Genomic DNA, 14699 nt, shown 5'->3' with positions numbered 1-14699 from the left:
TGGTTGTATGAAATTATTGCCAGCAAAAAGGAAGCAACTAAAACAAATTTCATGGCCTGGTGAAGCTGGTGGCCATTATTTTGTTTCACCACAAAATGTCTAAACGTTTAGTAATTTATTTAAATTAAGCCCCAAAAATAAATAAACAAATAAGATAAAATAAAAAGACTTTTCTCCATCAGCAACAAAAAGGGAAAAGGCGGGTAATGGTGTGGCCGTTAGTTTCGCGCGCCCACCCGCCATTGCTATTTCTTTCCCTTATAAAATAAACCAAACAAACCACCACCTTCTTCTCCGTCTCCTTCCTCCGATCCGATCCCATCCCATTTCATCTCCCGCCCAAACTCTCCTCCGCCCACCTCTCGATCTCTCCCGACTCGCATCAATGGCGGACGAGAAGCTCCCCAAGCTGCGGGAGGCCGTCGCCGGCCTCGGCCAGATCAGGTCCCACTCCCCTTCCCTCTCTGTTTTCGGATCACCGACGGGTGGGACGAGATCCCGCCGCCGCCGCCATTGCTGTGATCTCCGTCTTTCTTCTGGAGATAGATTGATTGATGCCTGTTTTGTCTGTATGATGATTTCTTGGCGTGTGTGTGTATGTGCAGTGACAAGGAGAAGTCCGGGTTCATCAGCCTCGTCTCCCGCTACCTCAGGTAATCACCGATCGATCCAAATCATCCGAGATCCCATCGTTTCTGCGCCGAATCGACGGGAAATTAGAGTGCTGGATTCTCCTCCTCTTCTTGTTGCTTCAACGATGATGTGATCTGATCTGGTCCGATCGTGTTGGTTTGATTTTAGCGGCGACGAGGAGCACATCGAGTGGGCCAAGATCCACACGCCGACCGACGAGGTGGTGGTGCCCTATGACACCCTCGAGTCCCCGCCCGAAGGTGCATTGCATTGCCGGCGAGACGGCCGTCTTCTTCTTCTTCTTCTTCTTCGTCCTCGTCATCGTCTAATTGTTTGAGTGGCATGGTCCTGAATTTTGATTTGGTTTCTTTGGAAATGCAGACTTGGAGGCCACCAAGGCGCTGCTCAACAAGCTCGCTGTGCTGAAGCTCAACGGTGGCCTGGGGACCACCATGGGATGCACAGGACCAAAGTAAGTTCCCACATTTCAAAAGGAAAAAAGAGTGACAGAAGAAAATTCTCTTGACTTTCTCAACATGTTGCTGCAATCGAAATTGACAAAGCCATGCTCATTGATCTCACTGCAGATCAGTCATCGAAGTGCGAAATGGGTTCACGTTCCTCGACCTGATTGTGATCCAGATTGAGGTGGGGACTGAACAACATGCATGATTCTTCCATTGTCCCCTTTTGAATCCAGACCATACTCTTCTGTCTAGCCAGATTGCATTTGATGATATTATTTCTTGTACAGTCCCTCAACAAGAAGTACGGAAGCAATGTGCCCCTGCTTTTGATGAACTCCTTCAACACCCATGATGACACCTTAAAGGTATACAATTAGTAGCCAAATCTCTCTTGACATTGGAGATCCGAAGCCTAATTGCAAGATTTTACTAAATGCTAATTAGAACATTTGCGTCGCAGATTGTCGAGAAATACAGCAATTCGAGCATCGAAATCCATACATTCAACCAGGTATGTCAAGCCAGATTTTGCTCTGGTGCGGCAGACTTTTCTAGATCATTGCTTTCTCTACATTGAAAATTATTCCTACTGACATTAAACAATTTGTTGCAATGCAGAGCCAGTATCCTCGTGTGGTAGCGGATGAGTTCTTGCCATGGCCTTCCAAGGGGAAGACTGACAAGGATGGCTGGTAAATGTTCACACATTGCCAGATCAGAAATTCATTTCTTAACAACAAACACAGACTAATTATTAACTACCTTCGGATGAATCATGAAATACATATGTAGGTATCCTCCTGGCCATGGTGATATCTTCCCATCCCTCATGAACAGTGGCAAGCTCGATTTATTACTCTCACAGGTTTGCAATCATCTGGGGAAAGATTTTATTCCAAGTTTCCATGCATGTAACGTTCTTGTTTTACACTATTGCAGGGGAAAGAGTATGTGTTCATCGCAAATTCAGATAACTTGGGCGCTATAGTAGACATGAGTATCCTAATGTAGATACAGTATTCACTTTTTTACTTTGACAGAATTTCTAGCAACGAAAAGGAGATACCCTGTTTATTTACTTAACTATTGAATAGAGATATTGAACCATTTGATCCACAAGCAGAATGAATATTGCATGGAGGTATGTAATTCCATAATATCTGATGAAGGATTACACTTGGTTGGTTCGTAAAGTTTAACAGCGTTTCTTCAGGTTACCCCAAAAACTTTGGCCGATGTGAAAGGTGGCACGCTCATATCATATGAAGGAAGGGTTCAGGTTATAGTTATTTCTTTTACTATAAAAGCAAAAGTGTTGTTACCCATCCTAAGTTAGTGCAGTTTGCAAAATAATTTGGTGGATAATAGTGGTAAATTATGTATTTTGGGACTTTAGCCGTTTTTGCTAGCCTTCCTTCAACATCTGGTTAATGCTTTAATGTCAACACTTTCCTCTTCTGTTTTTCCAGCTTCTGGAGATTGCACAAGTTCCAGATGCACATGTAAGTCATAATCTAGTACTCCCTCCGATCCTAAATTCTTGTCATTGTTTTACTACAAATTTGAACTAAAACAACGACAAGAATTTAGGATCGGAGGAATACATGCATTGATATAACAAGTTATTAGAGAAAAATTGGGAAAAGTTACTTTAGATATTCTGAGATTGCTTCCATAATTTTCTGAAACATAGGTTGATGAGTTCAAATCAATTGAGAAATTCAAGATCTTCAACACCAACAATCTGTAAGTGAATTCATAGTTTTCATTTCACTTTAAAAAATATCATTTCAATGTTATATAACATTACTACCGGTTTTCATAGATGGGTGAACTTGAAGGCTATCAAACGCCTTGTTGAGGCTGATGCACTCAAGATGGAGATCATTCCAAACCCTAAGGTAACAATGTATTTTCGAGAATTCTTTCCGTAAGGGTTGCTTCATGAGCTATGTTAGTTTTACATAGGATTTGTGAAAAGTTAACATAGATTGTGATGGACAATAAAATCATTTCAGGAAGTTGATGGCGTGAAAGTTCTTCAGTTGGAAACAGCAGCTGGTGCGGCAATCAGGGTACTAACAAAATACTATAAAATTAAATCCAACATCGTACCTTTATCCTACATATAAAGATGGCAAATCATATTTTGTTTGACCAGTTCTTTGACCATGCAATTGGTATGAATGTTCCGAGGTCACGGTTCCTACCAGTGAAGGCAACCTCAGATTTGCAGCTAGTACAGGTTTGTATGATATACTGAAGAAATTATTTAGGTTGACACTCCTATTTCTAACTAGTTATTTTTGCCTTGTAGTCTGATCTGTATACCTTGGTTGATGGCTTTGTTACACGCAATTCAGCTAGAACAAATCCATCAAATCCCTCAATTGAGCTGGGCCCTGAGTTCAAGAAGGTCAGGCTCCAGCATTAATTCCTTGAGAGAAAAGAACAGTTTTCGATCTCGAAATGCAAATAAGCTGGTCTTATTTTTTATTTTTTCATATGGCAGGTTGGGAGTTTCCTTGGTCGCTTCAAGTCAATTCCTAGCATTGTTGAGCTCGATAGCTTGAAGGTTTCTGGTGATGTTTGGTTTGGTTCTGGCATTGTGCTGAAGGTATCTCTGACAACTATGTGAAAAGTATTACAATCTTTCAGACGATTCATAACGTGCTAATTATAATGCTTGCATAAAGCTCTATATGTACATTGGACAATGTGCAGCTTTACTTCTCACATCATTGTTATTCTGAGTTATGACCATTTCTGAACATACGTATCCCATAGCACTTGAAACTTGGAGTAATGATGCTTATTTTCTTTATTTTTTATAGGGCAAGGTGACCATCACAGCAAAACCTGGTGTCAAGCTGGAAATCCCAGATGGAGCAGTGCTCGAGAACAAAGTAACTTTTCCCAAGATACAATTTTTATTTTAAGCAAATACAGATCATTCTAGTCTGTCTATTCTTTATCAGCACTTTTGACCTTTGCAATAATTTGTGAGAGCATGATGGCAATATTAATGTCATCATGCTAATTAGAAATTTCTACCGAATTAACTATATTTTAGCATTTCATTTCTGAACGGCAATCAACACTTTATTTGAAATTGTTGTTTATCTCAAATTCTCAATTCAAAAATGAGTTGATAGCACCAGCAATGTTTTTGACAAGAGAATATCTATTCTATTTTTCAGGATATCAATGGCGTTGAGGACCTTTGAATGAGCACCAGATCGTGCTGCCTTCACCGTCACAGATCAATATTACCATTTTCTATAGAATCATACAGGCACCATGACATTGTGGTGAATATTTTTGATACAATTTTGCTTCAACATTGTGGGTAAAGAGTTTGCCCACTTAAGTGTTGCTTGTGGTCTAGACTTTTATTGTTGCAAAAAAGTCCTTTCCAGGCAAAATATCTCTTATAAAAAGGGAAAAAAGCTTTGTGTCTCGGTGTATTTATAGATACCCGGGCAAAATATTCTCAATTACATCTCTGGTTAATAAGAACGAAACATGTATAAAATAAATACATTCCTCTAAATTTTGTGAAACTTCACAAGTACCTCATCGATTTTTCCCATCCAGTGAAGACAAAATTGGTCAATTTTCTTTAGGAGGGATCACTTCCAAAAGCTCTATATCCAGTTCAAAACTAGTATCAGGCTGCAAAGAACAATGGAAACCGCGTCAATAACTGAATGCACTACTTAATCAAACTACAAGAAGGTGAAATTTTACTGGTATCTCGCTCATCCCCTTTTTGCCATAACCGAGCTCTGGTGGGACAATTACCCTCCTCTGCATAACCAACATACAAGCAGAAAACAGAAGATCAGGTCAACCGTACTACAACTGAAGACAGAAATACCACATTATCTTGATTCACTTGCACTATTTATCATTCTCCATACCTTCCCGCCTACTTTCATCCCCTCAGTTATCATGTACATCGCCGGTGGAGGCTTGGGTGAAGCCTGCGCGGAGTACAACCCGTTGGCATTGTCTGCGAAATCCCGCTTCCGCTCTTTGCCAGGCAACGATCCGACAGTGAACACATAAGGCTACTAGAGGAAGGCAGACAGACATCTTAGCACTTATTGCCCCAAATCAGCAGTACTAGCACTAAGAACAGGAGTAGTTAGTTTGCCACATAACCTGTGCGATACTCCGGTTGCCCGCCAGGAGCTTAGCCTCACGGCTCGACACCACTGTGATGCTGCGGTATATGCAGTCGAAATGAACCTTCAGAAGAAGGAAAGGGAAGCAATAACCACAAGACCAGGAGTAGTTAGTTTGAACCTACACCATGAAGGTCAGTGTGTAGGTAGATGGAACTGGGAGCTGTTCAGTTACCTGCACTGTTGAGCCCTTCTCAGCAGCTCGGCCCTTCCCTTCGACAAGATCATAGTACTTGAGGCCATCAGCTGCTCCCAATACCAATACTTCTCAGATGAGATTACTCGGATACCGCGAAAATTGGGTTCGATTTAACCAATATAGTGAAGACTCATGACTCATAAAACTCTATACATAATTTTGATTGTAAACTGCATTTGCGGTTCTGAATACCGTAAGCAGAAAATCTGAAATGTTAATCTTGAGCAAAACTAAGAGCAGAAACGTAGTGAAACCAGAGAAACCGGCGGCGGCGCCGTACGTACGTGTGGAGGAGTAGTCCTCCGGCGGGACGGTCCGGCGTCCTCTCCTGGCGGCGAGCGCTGCCGGCGGCGGCGGCGAGACGGCGGTGAGGAAGCCGGCGGCGGCGGAGAGGAGGAGCCGCGCGGCCGCGCTCCGCCGGGAGACGCAGCACGGGATCTCCCTCGAAGGAGGTGGAATCGGAGGCGGAACGGGAGGAGCGGAGCTGCGGCGGGAGTGGAAGGTTCTAGAAGGCAGGGCAGAGGAAGAGGAAGCCATGGGATGGATGGACGGCGGAGGAAGGGAGGAAGGAAGGGGATGGGTTGAAAATGGCGCACGCTCAAACTGCCGCCACTACACTATCAATCATATCCACAAGGATATATACCTACTGGAGTACTAGAATATCAGAATATTCCATTTCCTTCTCTTTTTCTATATATGATATGCATATTTATTTATTATTTCTCGAACAAATTTTTGTTGTTGCTGGTGTTATTATGATTGGTGTTTAGTCTGTTTTCTCAGTGTTCACACAAAAAAAAAGTACAAAAGTGTGATTATTGGTACTCCTCCGTCCAACACAACATGTCTCAACTTTGACTAAATTTGAATGCATCTATACATTAAGTCATGTCTAGATACGTCTGAATTTTGAGACATCTTTTCTTGGTCGGAGGAAGTAATAATATTACTTTTCTTGTAATCCAGTGTTCAGATATAAACTTTTTCTAATTAAAATGCCAATGTTCAGATATAAACTAGTACTCCCTCCTTTCAATATTTTAATTGCCACGGATTAGTATACATGGCTTATTTGTGGATGAGGGATTTGTTTTTCCTTGCTGTGTCTATCATTGTAATCCAGTGTAACTTTTAAGTGGTTTTTAATTTAACACGACAAGTTTCTTCTTCGGATGCAGAAATTCAAACCTCTGCAATTTCATTTAGTTTGGACCCAATTACCCAATAAAAAGAAACATAAAATGGAAGACTTGCCTGCTCAGATCCATTCAGAACAAGAACAACCATTGTAAGAGACTCCGAGAAGGGTACTCAAGCAAACACATTTCCCTTCCATTTCACTGTAGTACCATTCAAGGACAAGAATAGCTTCTATACAATTTTCCAGTTGCCAGAAACCTACAGAAGTAGTTACCCTACACAGCCTCCGAATCTATTTTTCTCTTTTGATTAGATCGGGTGCACTGACCCAAAACATGGCGTATCTCCAGTCGAAAAAACATACAGTACATATATATTAGCTTTGTACATATGAACTACTAGCTCTCTATATCAGCGATGCTGCCGTTCCTGACTGGCCTTGCGGGCCTTTCTATGTCGACGGCAGTAAGGCTGCTCATCGGGGTCATCGGCGTCGAGGTTCCAGGCAGGCTCAAGGATCGCTTCCTGTTCTTTGGCGGCTCCTTGTCATCGACGAAGGAGATGAATCTCCTGAGGCTCTTCTTCGGTTCGTGTCTCAAGTATTTGCGCAGCATAATAGCGAAGTAGATGGTCAACGAAAGGATACAAGCCACACCGCAGATGAGGAACAGGCCACAGAAGCTCTCGAGGCGAAGCTGGTTTGAGTCGATAAACTCGCTGCTGTCAGCTGCACACTCGCCTGTCTTGAGCCACTTGTCATGGATCCTCTGCAGTTCCCCATTCTCCGACAGTGTCAGGATTGCGGTGGACAGGTCTACTTGCAACGGGGAGTCCCTTGGGAATGCCTGATGCAATGAAGTTTATAAGATGCTATGTCTGATTAACGACATAAAGTACTAATAAGTTGAAGAAAATCTGCATAATTTGAGAGTGTTCATCAACTATGTACATAGTAGACAGGACTCTTGAAATTTTACAAGTGTAAAATCGCAATAGATATTCCTCGAAGGAACCATTATTTTCAAGATTACCAATCCAAATATTTTTTCTTCTATTTGTAACCTATGTTAAAGAACTTGAGTTTAATGTACTTACAAAGCCCCATCCTCTACTGGTGAAATCTGATCCAGCTACACCAATCTTGCAGTTACTTGATAAGAACAGTTCAACATAGGGGCGCTCATCGACAATGGCCATAACACCTCCTTTCTTAGGGCCTAGCTTGAGAGCTTCAGCGTATTCTTGTGGAGAACCGAGAGCTCTTAGCCTTGACCGTGAGATGTTAAGTTCCAGGGCCATATAGTCTTGTGCAAAAGAGCCAACTTGGAAACCAATAGGATCGTCGCTATTTTTCAGGTCATCAATTCCTCTTATAGAAGTATCAAGTTGTTGCACGGTCAGGATGGAAGTAAGACTCGCAGTATAGCTCGATTGAATGATCAAAACAACAAATAGCCATATGATCAAGACACCACGCCCTAAGGTGCTCATGGTATTTTCTCCTGGAAGCAGATACAGATGAAATCATGAAAGCCATGTGTCAGAACAAAAATGCTAGTAGTACCAAAAAATACACAGGATATAGGTTGGTTTACTTACTGTGTGCAAAGAATAAAGTCGAAAAGCTGAACCTGCAGACAATCAAATTGAGACTATAATCACATATTTGAGACCAAAGAATCATTTCATCATCAAAACATTTGGCAATACACGCAGAGAAGTATATGAAAACAAAAGAGAAAAAAGATCCTTCTTTTAGGTTCTTAGCTTGTCATGTTGTTAGTCTTTTCCTTTCGGTTTTTCTATGGCGGGTGGTATAACTGCATCCATTTGACGTGTTCCTTATACAATACTACGACACATTTTTATGTGTATTTGAGAAATATAATATCATACGAATATGTGACTGCATATCCTCTATACGTCTCCAACCAATATACAACCATGAGATTTGAGTTCATTGATAATCACTAGATGCTTCTTTTGGGATCATTAATTGGCATTGTGTGCAATATATTGAACAAGACTTGTAGAAACCTCAACATTTGTAGGAAAACTGAACTTATACAGGCAGCTGATAAAAAAGATGCAAGGAAGCGCCTTACCAGAAAATAGTTATCATTTGTTGTCGTGGTGAGCCACGGAACTCGTCATTGATTCTATGTTCAAGAACCCAAACAACCACACCCACAATAAGAAAGAACAACCCTGTGACACACCACATCTCCAAAGTAAATGGCTGCAAAAATGCCCAGGACGTTGTTATATGCTTTTTAACAGGAGACAAGATAACCAAGCCTGTTTCAATGAATGGCTGGGTGAAATCAGCTAATTTAGTCCTGTTCATTGTAATTGCGATGTCACCTATAGCTCCATCAAACTCCTGCAGGATAAGATAACCCTGGTCAGTATCGTATGATAGAATTTGTAGAAGATAAGAAAAGAAAACCACAAACAATTCCATACTTACATTTGATTCAATCAGCTGTATGATTTTGTCAAAATGGGGATTTTCAGTACCACTCCCAAAAGGTACAAACTTGTAGGTAACAGGATAAGGAAGCAAAGCCAATGCCTGAGTAAAGACATCGATGCAATAACCCTTCATTGAACCGGTAACATCGTCTTTCGTGACAAACTCTTTGAAGCTAAATCTGTTGGGAACACCAATTTTCAACTCCTTGGCATTAGAAGGGAAAACCCAGCCTCGAGGCCTCTGTGCAGTCTCCCCAGGCCAAATAACATCATAAAGATGCTGATTGGCCAGAGAAGTATTAGGAGGCTTTGAATATAGAGACTCTGGAGTGACAGTTGACAACAAGCCAGAATAATTTGACCAGAAACCAATTGTCCGCATGCCATTTCCAATGACGTTTATGATGTCATAGGCAGGATGGATGAGGTTACCCGTATTATCAAAATGCACTTGCCCAGACACCCCACTGAAGTTTACCTTTCTAATCTTGTCCTTTAATTCATTCCCCATGTCAAATGTACTCATTGCTTCGAGGTGAAGAGTTCCCCCAGTTGTATCACGCAACCTTGAGTCATTTGAAAAGGAGATCCTCCCGCCATCATTGAAGAAGGCATCCAGAGCATGGGCTACTGCCCATACACTATCATAAACATAAAAACCATAAGCACTTATGCGAAGATCACTGTTGTTATACTTCTGACTTTGCCTGCTCCACTTGGAGATCAAATTACTCTTCATCTTTGAGTTGGGGATGTGTGGCCGTAAAGTAAGAACACCTTGCATGCCATTTATAGTCTCAGCAGCAACCGATGAATTAGCATCAAGATACGCAGAAAGCCAGTCAGTTGCAATCCATACATAGCCGTTGGCCATCATGCCCAGTCGGTTTGCCATAGAGAAAAGCTTGAGTCCAGGTCCAGCACCAGTATGGAGGATGATAATACGAGATTCCATATAGCTTACTTGAACCAACAAATTTATGAGCTCACTCTTTTTAGCAGTGACAGGAAACCCAACCTTGTAGGAGATTTTACAGCGCCGTGCGGCAAGTGCATCATCCAAAGCAGCAATGCCATTTCGACCATAATCATCATCAACATAGATAGCAGTCACTAACTTCCACTGGTTGTAGTCAACAATTGCTGCCACAGCTGCCATTTGATAGAGATCACTGGGAGCAGTCCTAACAAAGAACGGGAACTGTATCGATGAAAGAGTTGCATCAGATGCAAAGGACATCAAAGGAACCTGGAGCTCATTCGCTACATATGAAATAATATGGGCAATTGTGGAACACTGGGGGCCAATGATTGCAATAACATCAGTCTCCATGAACTGCAAAGCTGATACAAGGGATATGGTTATTATCATCACAACTCCAGAACACAATGCAAAATGAATGAAAGTAGGTCAGTCTAGTCTACCTTGAACCATGCCAAGGAAACCATCGTAGCAATTTGTATCCTTCAACATAACTTGCAGTGTTGTTCCGTTTAGAACTGTTGGATCAGCATTGATATCCTCCAAGGCTGCATGGATCGCAACCGCCGAAACACCTCCAATGGTGGAGTTAAATTGAAGAATCGACCCAATATTCACAACAGGAGGCCTTGCAGCTAAGCTCTTGCAGATGCCATTAGGAAAGAGGAGCAGGGAGAGAACAAACAGCATGAGAAAAGCTATCTCCATTGTGCCTCAAATAGTGCAAAGGCTACTGCAGGCTTATCAACATGTTAGCAAGTTACTGATGCGTTGAAAAAACCCTGCCGAAAAAACATGGAGCAGTTGTTAATTGTTATTGTGACAGTTCTGCACTTTTATTCATAAATTGCATAGATAATATATAAGCGTATCAACATTTCAAGCTTCAGTTCAGGACTTGAAAGGGAAACAACAATAATGCCAATTTGAAGGAAACAATTGTAGTAATAAGATCAGTGTGTGGATTGAATATCACGAATAAAAGTGACTTGACAGACCAGAGCGAGAGGTTGGACAAATACAATAAGAGTGGCAAACACTCATTTCTAGTAAGCAACACAATATTTTGATTTGAGCTATCCAGTAATACTACTCCTAGGAAGAAGACATATATCCTAAGTTGGTCAGGCAAGAACCCCTCATTTTTGCTCATACATGTGGCCTCATCCAAGGAAAACCAGGAAGCAATGTAGCCCTTGAATAAAAAAGCCAAGCATGAGGCGTGGCCATCTTAATTTTGTCCACAGAATTCCAGTGTCCAACACACTTTTGGACATACAGAAAAACAAAAGCTTGCAGGGCCAAACTTTGGATTATGCAAAGGCATTTATTCGATTCCTTTCATCCATTATGTCAATCAGACAGGAGAAAGAACAAACAAACAAAACAGATTTATATCACGATACTATGCTTAAGCGCGCTTCCTGCAAAGAAGGAAAGAATGCCCGAAATGGCAAGCAACCAAGCCAACCTGAACACAAAATTTCGTGTTCATTCCCAGCAACCAGCGACAGAACGGACTGAAACCACGCAAGAACTCACCCGAGACAACCCCGGAATCCCGAGCCCGAACCGCCTTGTGGGCAATCAATCGAACACCTCAACAACCCGGCGGTAAAAGACACAAGCCATGGCCGTGCCGCCATTACCGGGGGCGGGGATTCAATCGCAGGAGAGAGGGGGGGAACTAATCCAAGAACGCAGCTTCCTCACGAACTCTTTCTCAAAACCCAAGGAATGTCGCGCATTGGTAGGAGGGAACACAAGAAGAAGGTGGGGGGGATTCGAGAGCAAGAAGGACGAACTGCTCTGAAGCGGGAGCAATCAGAATTCAGAAGAAGGGGAGATTTCGACTTACGAATTGGGATTTGGCCCCGCCGGCGCAACAAAAGAGGAAATCTTCAATCTTGCCTCCCTCCCCAGGCTACTGCTGCCGACGGATATTGACTCCTCGGGTCAGGGGGTAGGACTCAGGAGCAAGAAGACAGGACGGACCCCATGAGAGCTGCTGCTGGTTCTGTTAAGCTCGTTTTCAGCTCCATTTTTTAGGTGGAGGCTATGAGTATATTAATGTAGGGAGAGAGAGAGAGAGAGGAAGACCTGGCAGGTGGGACCCAGCCATCCAATGGGAAGCCACGAGTGCTTCTTCTCTCTGGGATTGGATGGAGATGGGCACGTGTATGGGCCTGCCACGTCAGCCGTAGGCCTGTATTCGCTGGCCAGTGCTTTCAGAAGAAAAAAAATGAAAATTATCGGCAGTTTTTCTGATAACTGTAATGCACGTAAAAGGAAATTTATGTTGGGCCAGAAAATTTTAAAAATATTATGCATGCGAATTGATAAGGTTTTTTTTGTGTGTATCTTTGTAGGTTTTTCATGGAAAAAATGGACACCAATTTATATCGTGTAAACATACCGGTTTGTTTTAGCACTATTTTTCTTAGGAAACAGAAGTATTTACAAGCATTAAAAGACTCTCAAGCATTTTACATGAGCACAAGTTTTTGAAACCTTGTGAGAGTTGTTAAGTTGACCTTGCTGGATCTGCATGCAACCTAGATTGAGTGTGTGATTGGGCAAAGAAAGGCATATAGATCACAAGGCATATTCCGATCTTTTGCCATAAAAAAGAACATATATGCATCTCTGTTTTATATACTCCCTCCGTCTCATATTAAATGACATTATATTACATGTATCTAGACGTTTTTTGAGTATAGATACATTCATATTTGAGAAAATTTGAGTCACTTAATATGGGACTGAGAGATTACTTAATTCTATGGCCATCTCACAGTGATTAATTGGGACTCACTCCCCTGATGCTTTATATATATATATGTGTGTGTGTGTGTGTGTGTGTGTGTGTGTGTGTGTGTGTGTGTGTGTGTGTGTGTGTGTGTGTGTGTGTGTGTTTTTGGAGTCTCTGTCTGCATGTACCTTAGTCCTAGCTTCCTGTCATTATCATGTTATAAATCACCTTTCCATGTGTACTAATAAAGGCAATAGAGAAACTCTGACTAATTTTGCTAATTGATACCTTTATAGTTGCACATCAGATAGAGGGGAGAAATGATAAAAACATATATGCATGTGTATATGTACCAAATTAATTGGATGGATTTGCTTTAGGTAATGTATAATAATAATTTTGCTAAGTTTCAAAAAAAGAGACAAGTATGGATATATAATATATATTGCATTATTGCAAGGAAACTTCCAAGAGCTAGCTTGCTAAATACTAATTAACCTGCTGTGTGGCATGAGAAAATCAAACCACACGTGTATCACAAGAGTTCACGAAAGGACAGAGTTGAAACATCCATCGCCGTCACCATCTTTAATTCCAATGCATGCATGTTCACACATTTCTTCCTTCCTCCTACATCCACACGTACATTAACCTCGATCTACCGTACCTGTCCTCTACATATATTGTTAGATGGTTAATAATTTTCCATGCCATTAACATTATGATAGTAGAGATGGGATTTAAAGGGTTGGTAATTGAAGATGCTCAATCTAATTGGAGACATAAGCTAAAGATGTAAAGGAATTAACTTCTTGAAAGAAAAAAAAATTAACCATAGGTTATTAAAAACTTAATGATTTACCATTAATTTCTTTCGAAGATAAATCCACAAGGTATCACTTGATGGAAAATCTAAGATTTTTTTTTCATGTAGAATGGTAATCAAGCTATTATGTAGTGAACCGAACAAGATTATAATTCAGGGTGACATATCTAATGTGATAGCTAGCTCTAGATCACCACCACCACCACCATTTTCTTACAATATTTTCCTAGAAATCGATTGCCTTTCATGTGAAGTTCATGCTTCCAAATGTTTATTAGCTCACAATATGCATCCTTCTCTTACATGCATATATACATATGGATATATGCTTCATCCGCATCACAAGCTAGCTAGGCACGTTCGCATCTAGCCCAACAGTAGCTAGCTAGCTACCTTGCATTCCGTTGCGTGCATCTAGGGAACAAGCTAGTAGCTAGTAGGTGTAATTAAATTAAGCTTGTTTCCATGTGTTACCATGTACTCTCTCCGTCACTGAGTTGTTCAAATTTGTATGAAAGTACTATACTATTCTATTGCATTTTAATTTGCAGGCCATCATTTTGCATGGATCAACTCCACATGAAATTAACTAGCTACAAATAAAACCAGATGGAGAAATATTCTTTTGTTTCCATTTAGTACCTTTCTCTCTCTTTTTCGGAAAAGGAGTGGGGAAAACCCCGGCCTCTGCATCCAGTTCCATTTACTGATTTTCATTATTTGCCCTTTTTGTCACACTGAGACGCTGAGAGATCCTACATCGTTCGATCAAAAGCTGGAAAGGGAGGGAGAGAACTTAGTACGTATAGTGATGTTGACATGTCCCTCACATGTGATAGCATGTGGTTCTATACCTGAAGAAGAAAAGGAAGCTCGATGCGCACAAATACACAATAATAATATGAACATGCCAGAGTACGTACGGTGCGATCATGCATTAGGCCAAAGGAGCTCGAATTTTTGTGAGATTTTACGCATGAACACGAAAAGAATCCTGGAAAGTAATGTGGCATGCTTGCTTTGAGGTTGAGG

The 14699-nt window shown here is 41.3% G+C and overlaps 3 protein-coding genes across 5 annotated transcripts; 1 reads left to right on the top strand and 2 right to left on the bottom strand.

Moving 5' to 3' along the window:
* Positions 1–265: 265 nt before the first annotated feature.
* LOC100829721 (UTP--glucose-1-phosphate uridylyltransferase) lies at positions 266–4525 on the top strand. The gene is made up of 21 exons (XM_003573308.3): positions 266–444; positions 606–653; positions 802–893; positions 1015–1105; positions 1221–1281; positions 1388–1465; positions 1561–1611; positions 1719–1792; positions 1893–1965; positions 2040–2097; positions 2195–2241; positions 2314–2379; positions 2570–2602; positions 2794–2846; positions 2926–3001; positions 3119–3175; positions 3262–3345; positions 3418–3516; positions 3613–3717; positions 3935–4006; positions 4301–4525. Exons 1-21 carry the CDS (start codon positions 386–388, stop codon positions 4325–4327), a joined length of 1404 nt encoding a protein of 467 aa, XP_003573356.1. The 5' UTR covers positions 266–385; the 3' UTR covers positions 4328–4525.
* A 9-nt stretch (positions 4526–4534) lies between these two features.
* On the bottom strand, positions 4535–6123 carry LOC100831262 (peptidyl-prolyl cis-trans isomerase FKBP18, chloroplastic). The gene is made up of 6 exons (XM_003573313.4): positions 5774–6123; positions 5466–5536; positions 5268–5354; positions 5024–5173; positions 4851–4910; positions 4535–4775 (listed from the first exon to the last, which is right to left on the bottom strand). Exons 1-6 carry the CDS (start codon positions 6024–6026, stop codon positions 4713–4715), a joined length of 684 nt encoding a protein of 227 aa, XP_003573361.1. The 5' UTR covers positions 6027–6123; the 3' UTR covers positions 4535–4712.
* Positions 6124–6800: 677 nt separating this feature from the next.
* LOC100828306 (glutamate receptor 3.1) lies at positions 6801–12129 on the bottom strand. Of its 3 annotated transcripts, none has more exons than XM_003573304.4 (7): positions 11948–12129; positions 10533–10871; positions 9103–10451; positions 8738–9015; positions 8232–8263; positions 7728–8134; positions 6801–7477 (listed from the first exon to the last, which is right to left on the bottom strand). In XM_003573304.4, exons 2-7 carry the CDS (start codon positions 10795–10797, stop codon positions 7031–7033), a joined length of 2778 nt encoding a protein of 925 aa, XP_003573352.1. In that variant the 5' UTR covers positions 10798–10871; positions 11948–12129; the 3' UTR covers positions 6801–7030. The 3 variants fall into 3 exon arrangements, with proteins under 3 accessions (XP_003573352.1, XP_014757143.1, XP_010233709.1); XM_014901657.2 differs by lacking the exon at positions 11948–12129 and adding an exon at positions 11632–11923; XM_010235407.3 differs by lacking the exon at positions 11948–12129 and having other exon boundaries at positions 9103–10443; positions 10533–10694.
* Between the last annotated feature and the right edge of the window lie 2570 nt (positions 12130–14699).

This window comes from Brachypodium distachyon, chromosome 3 (genome assembly GCF_000005505.3).
Source record: "Brachypodium distachyon strain Bd21 chromosome 3, Brachypodium_distachyon_v3.0, whole genome shotgun sequence".
Taxonomy (NCBI): Eukaryota; Viridiplantae; Streptophyta; class Magnoliopsida; order Poales; family Poaceae; genus Brachypodium; species Brachypodium distachyon.
This window is presented reverse-complemented; position numbering and strand designations above follow the sequence as displayed.